General features: G+C 53.0%; 3 protein-coding genes across 3 annotated transcripts; 2 read left to right on the forward strand and 1 right to left on the reverse strand.

Moving 5' to 3' along the window:
- Positions 1–444: 444 nt before the first annotated feature.
- M409DRAFT_50068 (uncharacterized protein) lies at positions 445–2,098 on the reverse strand (the record flags this gene model as incomplete). Its single annotated transcript, XM_033811439.1, has 3 exons — positions 445–1,584; positions 1,636–1,929; positions 1,988–2,098. 3 exons carry the CDS (start codon positions 2,096–2,098, stop codon positions 445–447), a joined length of 1,545 nt encoding a protein of 514 aa, XP_033673243.1.
- Positions 2,099–3,709: 1,611 nt separating this feature from the next.
- M409DRAFT_17590 (glycosyltransferase family 66 protein) lies at positions 3,710–6,210 on the forward strand (the record flags this gene model as incomplete). Its single annotated transcript, XM_033804125.1, has 5 exons — positions 3,710–3,875; positions 3,930–4,010; positions 4,068–4,661; positions 4,711–5,784; positions 5,840–6,210. The coding sequence occupies 5 exons, from the start codon at positions 3,710–3,712 to the stop codon at positions 6,208–6,210; spliced, it is 2,286 nt and encodes a 761-aa protein (XP_033673244.1).
- Positions 6,211–6,411: 201 nt separating this feature from the next.
- Positions 6,412–7,101, forward strand: M409DRAFT_50070 (uncharacterized protein; the record flags this gene model as incomplete). Its single annotated transcript, XM_033811440.1, has 2 exons — positions 6,412–6,504; positions 6,604–7,101. The coding sequence occupies 2 exons, from the start codon at positions 6,412–6,414 to the stop codon at positions 7,099–7,101; spliced, it is 591 nt and encodes a 196-aa protein (XP_033673245.1).
- Positions 7,102–8,039: the final 938 nt, after the last annotated feature.

Consider the following 8,039-nt stretch of genomic DNA (forward strand, 5'->3'; position numbering starts at 1 on the left):
CTGTTCTTGTGAAATGCTGAACGCTGTGGTGGTCGAAAGTCCTCTGTTGGTGGAGATGGTCAAACGCGCAGTTGTTGGTGCAACATTGGCAAGATGAGTCTGCTGCTGCTGTTTGAAAGCCTCTTTCGATACACTGTGGACTTGGACCACATCTTGGATCTGGGTTCTAGCAGTGCAATCGTGATGTGTGAGGTTGCCACGCAAAAGTGCCCTCCCAACGCACTCGGCGTTTGATGAAATGCTCCAAACTGCGTGATGCCATCAACCGCTGCACACGTCAAGCTTGGGACTTTCGAGAGATAAACCCAGTATGGCGTCTAGCAGTGCATGAGAGATTCAGATGTCCAGCCTCCTGCGGCCTCCCTAACGGGTCGATGACCTGCCGGATGCTCTAGGTCTGAACTTCGGCCATCGAAAAGCTCCTCAACACCCCCGTATCTGCCCTCATCGACTCGTCGAATCAAACCAGGAGGTCGCCATCTTCTCATGCTGCACAGGAATCTTCGGATCACCTCCCTGCGGCGCCGCGCTCGACGCCATGCTCCGCAAAAACCCCGACACCATATTAGCTTTCGGAGAACTCCCCAGCGCGGCCTTCAACATTCTCATTTCAGGAGTCTTGAAACCCCCGGTCGCGGCGTAGTAATGCAATGCTGCACCCATGGGAAAGCTGGCGGTCGAAGAGCCCCAGAGCCCAGCTTCTTCGCTGAAGAAGTGCGAGGCTTGGTGGCTTATGTTCGAGGCGAAGGGTTGTGGGTTCATCCAGAAGGGGATGTCGATTTGGGAGAGATCTTTTGTTGCTGGGAAGGTGGTGCTCTGGGCGACGTGGAGTAGTTTCCAGTAGGTGAGCCAGGTTGGTCCGTGGAGGATTAGGCAGACTGTCCAGAATTGGGTGATGAGGTGGAAGAAGGCGAAGCCGTGGTCTTTGCTGATGTGGAAGAGAGTCAGGGTATCGTTCTCGTTCTCCCCGCGAGCCTCACGGGCCAGATCCATGGTTTTCTCCTCCCAAGTCTGTAGCCGTGCTCCAAGACTTATGCATTGCTTTAGCACATCGACGCCATCTTTGATGACCTTGGTCATAGTTGCACCGTCTGTGGCATTAGACACCTCTGCGTACAAAGCTTCTTGCTGATGCAGGATCCCTGGTAGTCCGGCCATGAGATCTAAAAGCTCGTCTCGCAGCGTTTTGGAATGCTTCGTCCAGGGCACGGTCGTCCATGCTGAGCTGCTGAAGAAATTCGCCGGTCTCTTCTGCGTAATCCCAGACGAAGTCGCCGCGAACCTCGCGTCGGTATAGAGATCATGACCATAGTCTGATGCCGCCATTTCTGGTCCTCTGAGTTCGACGATCCTGCACGTTCCCTCCACGTGTTGTCGCCAATCGTTGCCTTGAGTCGAAGGGCGGCCGTCTTCCTCCAGGCGAAAACTCTCGTACATGCCTAGCAGTTTACACGAGGCGAGAGTCCCGTCACTTTGTGCGCGGGCCGGATCTCGGATTGCATTGTTCGTCTCTCGGAGTGCACGACCGTAGAGTTGCCGACCATATTGAACATAATGTCGATTCCGTTGTAATCTTCCGAGGCTCTAGATGACATGTCAATGGAAACCGGTATGCTACGATTTGCCTGTACGTACCATGAATGCACATGCTTGCAACGCTATCAGAACCCATCGATCCTGGAGACAAATCGCCTGAACAGCACGCTTCCATGGTGCCTTAACGATGGCACCGATATAGACCGTGTTGGGATCATCTCGAGGTAAGTAGATTTTCCAAAACTGATCAACAACTTGAATCTCCAAGGCGGTACGAGAAAAGGAGCGGTGTTGAAGGATTATTGCTGTTCGTTCCGTGACCTTTACGGCAGGCTGGAACTCGTCTGTCGAGACTTGCTCGTTGATGAAGGTCCACACGCGTTGTTTATACGTCTGTTGTCCTTAGGTCAGCTCTTCAGCTCCGAGTCCAATGATGAGTTCAGCCACTGACACATTCGATTCTCAGCTTCGCACATTGCCCGCAGGTCGGTTGTGCCAGATCACACCCTTTCTTCTTCCTCTTGCAGTTGATGCATCCTCGAGATCTTGGAACGCCAACCATTGATGTTGAGGAACAAGTCCATCAGGGCACTTTCGAGAGATGTAGGACTTGGTGTTGTAGATGGCCGCCACAAGCGCTTTCGCAACGAAATCCTTCGTCCTCAGCCTCACTGCCGTAATCAATATCAAAGTTCATAGAGATCTTACGCGCGAATGCTTCGAGTTCCCCAAGTCACCAAATGTTCGGTTCGGTATGTAACTGCAGATCGATTCCACTTCCAAGCTCACACTGCCACGATCGGCCCCTTGATATGCTGTTCATGACATTCCAGAGGTTTGGGTGCAGATCGACAGTGAAACTCAATCTAAGTGGCAAATGCTGCAGGTGAATATTGTCGGCCAATCAAGAGAGTTAGAAGAATGCCTCGTATATGTGCAACATGAATGAAGCGATGAAATACCAAGTGCGTGTAAATAGGTCGGCAATATCGACATCGAAGACGAGTACAACTTGTTGCTGTGCATTGCCTTTGGAACCACCCATTGGAGGTTCCAAGTCGAAGTGCCGGTTTGTCGAGTTCTGGCCACAAACAGGATGCAGACTGTAGACTCGCCGGCCACTCGTCTTCGCTATCACCAAGTGCCAACTAGGTCCATTTGCTACGCATACCCCATTGACCGGGATGATGCTCTTTCATGAGCATACATGACGGCAGACGACATGTGGGAGAATGCCGAATGCTTGGTATTACTGTCGTGACATCGATAACGTCACCTCGGGACGATAACTCGTTGCAAGTGCTGTGCAGCGTAAGTGGCCCGGCCATTGAAAAGCTCAGCAGCAACTCGAGCATACCAGTACGTACAAGTCAGAGTAATAGGCTTGAACAGCGTGCGTAGACCCACATCTCCGGCGTAGTCATCTTGAAGGACGTGGCAAAGCCGCCTTTCATGGAAATGGAGTATATTCCACGAATCCACGGGCGCGAAAGGCCGGAGTATGGCGTCAATGGGTGGCGGAGATAGTCGTGGCTGGTAGCCAAGGCAATCGAGTGGCAGGTTGGAGGCGACAGGTATCGCAGTATCATATGTCAACCGGCAGGCCAAGGTATTGTTTGCGAAAATGCTCGTCCACTTCGGCGCGGACCTGGCGGCTCACATACAGGAGAGCACATTGGTTTTGACGCATCCGGTACTGAGATCCTTGGAAGTCGCGCGATGTCCTGAGAAGGTGCTCGATGAAGAAGTCGTAGATCATGATCCGCAGCTCGCTGGGGAGATGCAAGAAGCCAGTGGGTTGTTGTTTGGTGTCGGAGGCGTCGTTGAAGCCCTCCAGGACCGAGTCTTTGCGCAGCGTCATGGTGGATAGGCGGTCGAGGGCAGGGCGAGGCAGCGGGACGCTGGCGACAGCTGTGCCGGGCAGGTCATGTCTGTTATATTAATCGTCTAAAGATGCCGAGGCGAGGAAGTGGAGCGCAGGGTGTTGTCTGGCTACGAGGCGTGCGAGCGAGCTGCTGGATTAGAGTTCACACCCCTGTCGGCTCGCTGGACCGACGCAAAGGGACACCTTGCGCCAAGCCAAGAGCTCACGACTGCTTGCGCATTGAAACGACAACGAGCACGGCGACCCGTCTCTTCTGTCGCCTGCATCTCGCCGTCCATCGATCCCGCCATGGCCGTCGACACCGCCGTCCCCGGCGCCGACTTCTTCTTCAAGGGCGAGAGCGGCCGCAACACGCGAGGCCTGCTCCGTCTGCTCATCCTCGTCACCATTGCGGCCGCCGCCATTGCTGCTCGACTCTTCTCCGTCATTCGTTTCGAGAGCATTATCCACGAGTGTCAGTCCGCCTACGACATTGCTGCAATATCTCATGATACTGATGAATTAACAGTCGATCCATGGTTCAACTTTCGAGCCACGAAGTACCTCGTGAACCACGGCTTCTACAAGTTTTGGGATTGGTTCGATGACCGTAAGAGCAGCAATGGGATACTGTGATAGCGGTCGAGGCTAATTGGACATCGTTCAGGAACATGGCATCCTCTGGGCCGTGTCACCGGTGGCACGCTCTACCCAGGCCTCATGGTCACGTCCGGCGTCATCTACCATCTCCTCCGATTCTTGACCCTCCCTGTCGACATTCGAAACATTTGCGTCCTGCTTGCCCCAGCCTTCTCAGGCCTGACCGCTTGGGCGTCCTACCTCCTCACCTCCGAGATGAGTGACAGTCCATCCGCCGGTCTGCTCGCCGCTGCGTTCATGGGAATTACTCCTGGATACATCAGCAGAAGTGTTGCAGGTTCATACGACAACGAGGCCATTGCCATCTTCCTACTTGTCTTCACCTTCTTTCTCTGGATCAAGGCTGTGAAGCAGGGCAGCATCATGTGGGGAGCTCTATGCGCTCTCTTCTACGGATACATGGTCAGCGCTTGGGGAGGATACGTCTTCATTACAAACTTGCTGCCCCTGCACGCCTTCGTGCTGATCTGCATGGGGCGGTTCAGCGCGCGTCTCTACGTCGCATACACCACCTGGTATGCTCTGGGAACGTTAGCGAGCATGCAGATCCCATTCGTTGGATTCCTGCCCATCAGGAACAGCGACCACATGTCCGCTTTGGGTGAGCTCCAAGCCGCAAACACATCAAGATCTCGATCTGACAATCACAGGTGTATTCGGCCTTATGCAGCTGGTCGGTTTTGCGGAGTACATCCGTCACCAGCTCCCATCAAAGCAATTCCAGACCCTCTTGCGGGCGATGGTGCTCGTCGTTTTCGGTCTCGCGTTCGGAGGGCTTGTTCTGCTGACCGTGTCTGGCGTCGTCGCGCCCTGGAGTGGACGCTTCTACTCACTGTGGGACACGGGCTACGCCAAGATCCACATTCCCATCATCGCGTCGGTGTCGGAACATCAACCTACTGCCTGGCCCGCCTTCTTCTTCGACCTGAACATGCTCATCTGGCTGTTCCCGGCGGGGGTCTACATGTGCTTCCGCAACCTGAAGGATGAACAGGTCTTCATCGTGATCTACGCCGTTCTGGCCAGCTACTTTGCTGGCGTTATGGTTCGCTTGATGTTGACGTTGACGCCAATCGTTTGTGTTGCGGCTGCCATGGCGCTCAGCCAGATCCTCGACCAGTTCCTTGTCGCATCGCAACCATCTGAGCCGACTGAATCGACGAGGGCCAACGGTAATGCGAATGGCAACGCAGATATCAAGGACAAGCTTGCCGCAGCGATCCCAGAATCGCTTCGATCTACCAAGGCGCCTCTTGTCGGTATCTACAGCTACCTGTCCAAGTCCGTTATCACCGGCGCTGTCACGACATACCTATTGCTCTTCGTGCTGCACTGCACTTGGGTCACCTCCAACGCCTACTCATCGCCTTCAGTGGTCCTTGCGTCGAGACTGCCAGATGGCAGCCAACACATCATCGACGACTACCGCGAGGCCTACTATTGGCTGCGACAGAACACTCATTCGGACGCCAAGGTCATGAGTTGGTGGGACTATGGCTACCAGATTGGTGGTATGGCTGATAGGCCCACTCTCGTCGACAACAACACCTGGAACAATACGCACATCGCCACTGTCGGCAAGGCCATGTCCAGCCGAGAGGAAGTGTCATATCCTATCATGAAACAGCACGAAGTAGACTATGTGTTGGTTGTATTCGGCGGTCTCCTTGGGTACTCTGGTGATGATATTAACAAGTTCTTGTGGATGGTCAGAATTGCTGAGGGTGAGTGATCAAGTTATGACCACGATTTCGACCTCGTTACTGACAACTCTGACAGGCATCTGGCCCGATGAGGTGAAGGAGCGTGACTTTTTCACCGCTCGCGGCGAATACCGCGTCGATGACGAGGCCACGCCAACCATGCGCAACTCGCTCATGTACAAGATGAGCTACTACAACTACAACTCGCTCTTCCCTGCAGGCCAAGCCACTGACAGAGTTCGTGGCTCCAAGTTGCCAGCTCAGGGACCAGAATTGTCTACCCTTGAGGAGGCTTTCACAAGCGAGAATTGGATCATCAGAATTTACAAGGTCAAGGACTTTGACAACCTTGGTCGAAGCCACCAAGAAGCGGTCGGCTTTGAAAAGGGGAACAAGAGGAAGAAGGCCGGGAAGAGGAGAGGCCCAAGAACACTCCGTGTTGACTGAGTGACTCTCAGCATGCTCGGAGTTGAGCTGTAGAATATCCAAATAGATATCAAAATGTACTAAAAGAAGCAAAGCATCACGTGTCTTAATAAATCTTTGCCTGAGGCTCGAACTTGCACCCCACATTGCCCCGCCAAAACCTCAGACGACTTCACTCCAAACATTCATCGTCACTTTTTCAAGCAACAACAACTTAACACCATGGCAGATACAGAAACTTCAGCTGCGCCTGCAGCAGACCTCAAGCCTGCGCGGAAAGTGGTGTACTGTGGAGTCTGCACTCTACCTCCAGAAGTAGGTACGGCGCCTTTCACGAGCAGATACAGCCAGACATCTCCCAAACACCTCACATCGAGGTCCCCCAACCACTACTGACACTTTCCACTCTCACAGTTCTGTGAATACGGCGGCACCGTCAAGAAGTGCCAAGACTGGCTCGAAAGCAACCATCCGACCCTCCACGCCCAGCTCTACTCCGCCGACGCCGTCACCCAAAACCTCTCCACCCTCTCCGTAGACGCCCAAAAACGCGCCGAAAAAGACGCCCAAAAGAAAGCTGCCAAAGCGTCCGCTCAAGAGGCCCGAGAATCCGAGAAACGCGCCACATCCAAGATCATCATCAAGCGCGTGGAGCGCAACAAGCGGAAATACGTGACGGAGATTTCGGGGCTCGAGGCGTTCGGGCTCGAGTTGAAGAAGGTGGCCAAGGAGTTTGGGAAGAAGTTTGCGACGGGGAGTAGTGTGACGAAGACGGCGGCGGGAGGGGAGGAGATTACGGTGCAGGGGGATGTGAGTGATGATGTGTTTGATTGGTTGACGGAGAAGTATGAGGAGATTCCCGAGGAGAATATTGAGTTGGTGGAGGATAAGAAGAAGAAGAGTGCTGCTTGAGGATGATGGGCAGACGGACAGAGTGGATTGAAGTTGTGTTGTTGAGCGAAGGCGTGGGGAGTAGTAGTGGAAGAATCGAACGAATACCAGAGCTTTGAATGGAGTTCACTGAATTGAATTGAACGGCATCGAAAACGATCGAACCAAAAATTGAGCTTCCACCCCCAGAACTCGAACCCACTTCCTCGACCAAAAAACATCAAAAGAACTAGAAACTCTCCGCCAAAGAGTCCTAGAGAAAATCACCTTGATGATTCTACTTTTTCCCTTCACCCCACCACCCTCCTCATTCGAACTGTGTACTAGGAAATAGCTAGTCGTCGAGCCTTCTTCGGAACTGGATCCGCCAAATTCTCAACAACATCACCGCTCGACCATCTAAGCATTTGACAGAGAATCATCGTGGATTCTTTTAATACGCTGATGATGGATTCAAAGCAGCATATATAGTCGCACCCAACCAACACTTCTTCCTCTACTACCTGTGCAAGCTATGTATTTGCCTCGCTCGTCCTCAGATGTTGATTAGTGACGTTATCTACAAATACTCACGCCTCCAGCCTCTTTCACCATCTGCATCAAGCGAGGCTGTGTAAAACTCCTGCAACGACTTGAGCAAGCCAACCGTCTACATGTTCACAGGGCACGCTTCAGGGATAGGACAGCAGAAATGGTATGCCAACCCGAAAGAAAGTATGGTTCTGGTCTACTGAACGAGACACTTGGCCAGGTGAGTGTTGTTTGAACCATGTTGATTCATTCTTCTCTGAATCTATCAAAGCCCCGAAGCACTGATTGCTTTTTCTTCATCCTCTTATCCAAAGACCACGCAGACACCAAATTGGTATCGCAGTTGCAACACGCTCAGAAAACGCTCATATGAAAGAAAGACGACGACGAAAAAAGAACGCTCATAAGCGTCCCTGCACACTTCCCCC

Source organism: Zasmidium cellare, assembly GCF_010093935.1.
Source record: "Zasmidium cellare ATCC 36951 unplaced genomic scaffold M409scaffold_3, whole genome shotgun sequence".
NCBI classification, from domain to species: Eukaryota; Fungi; Ascomycota; class Dothideomycetes; order Mycosphaerellales; family Mycosphaerellaceae; genus Zasmidium; species Zasmidium cellare.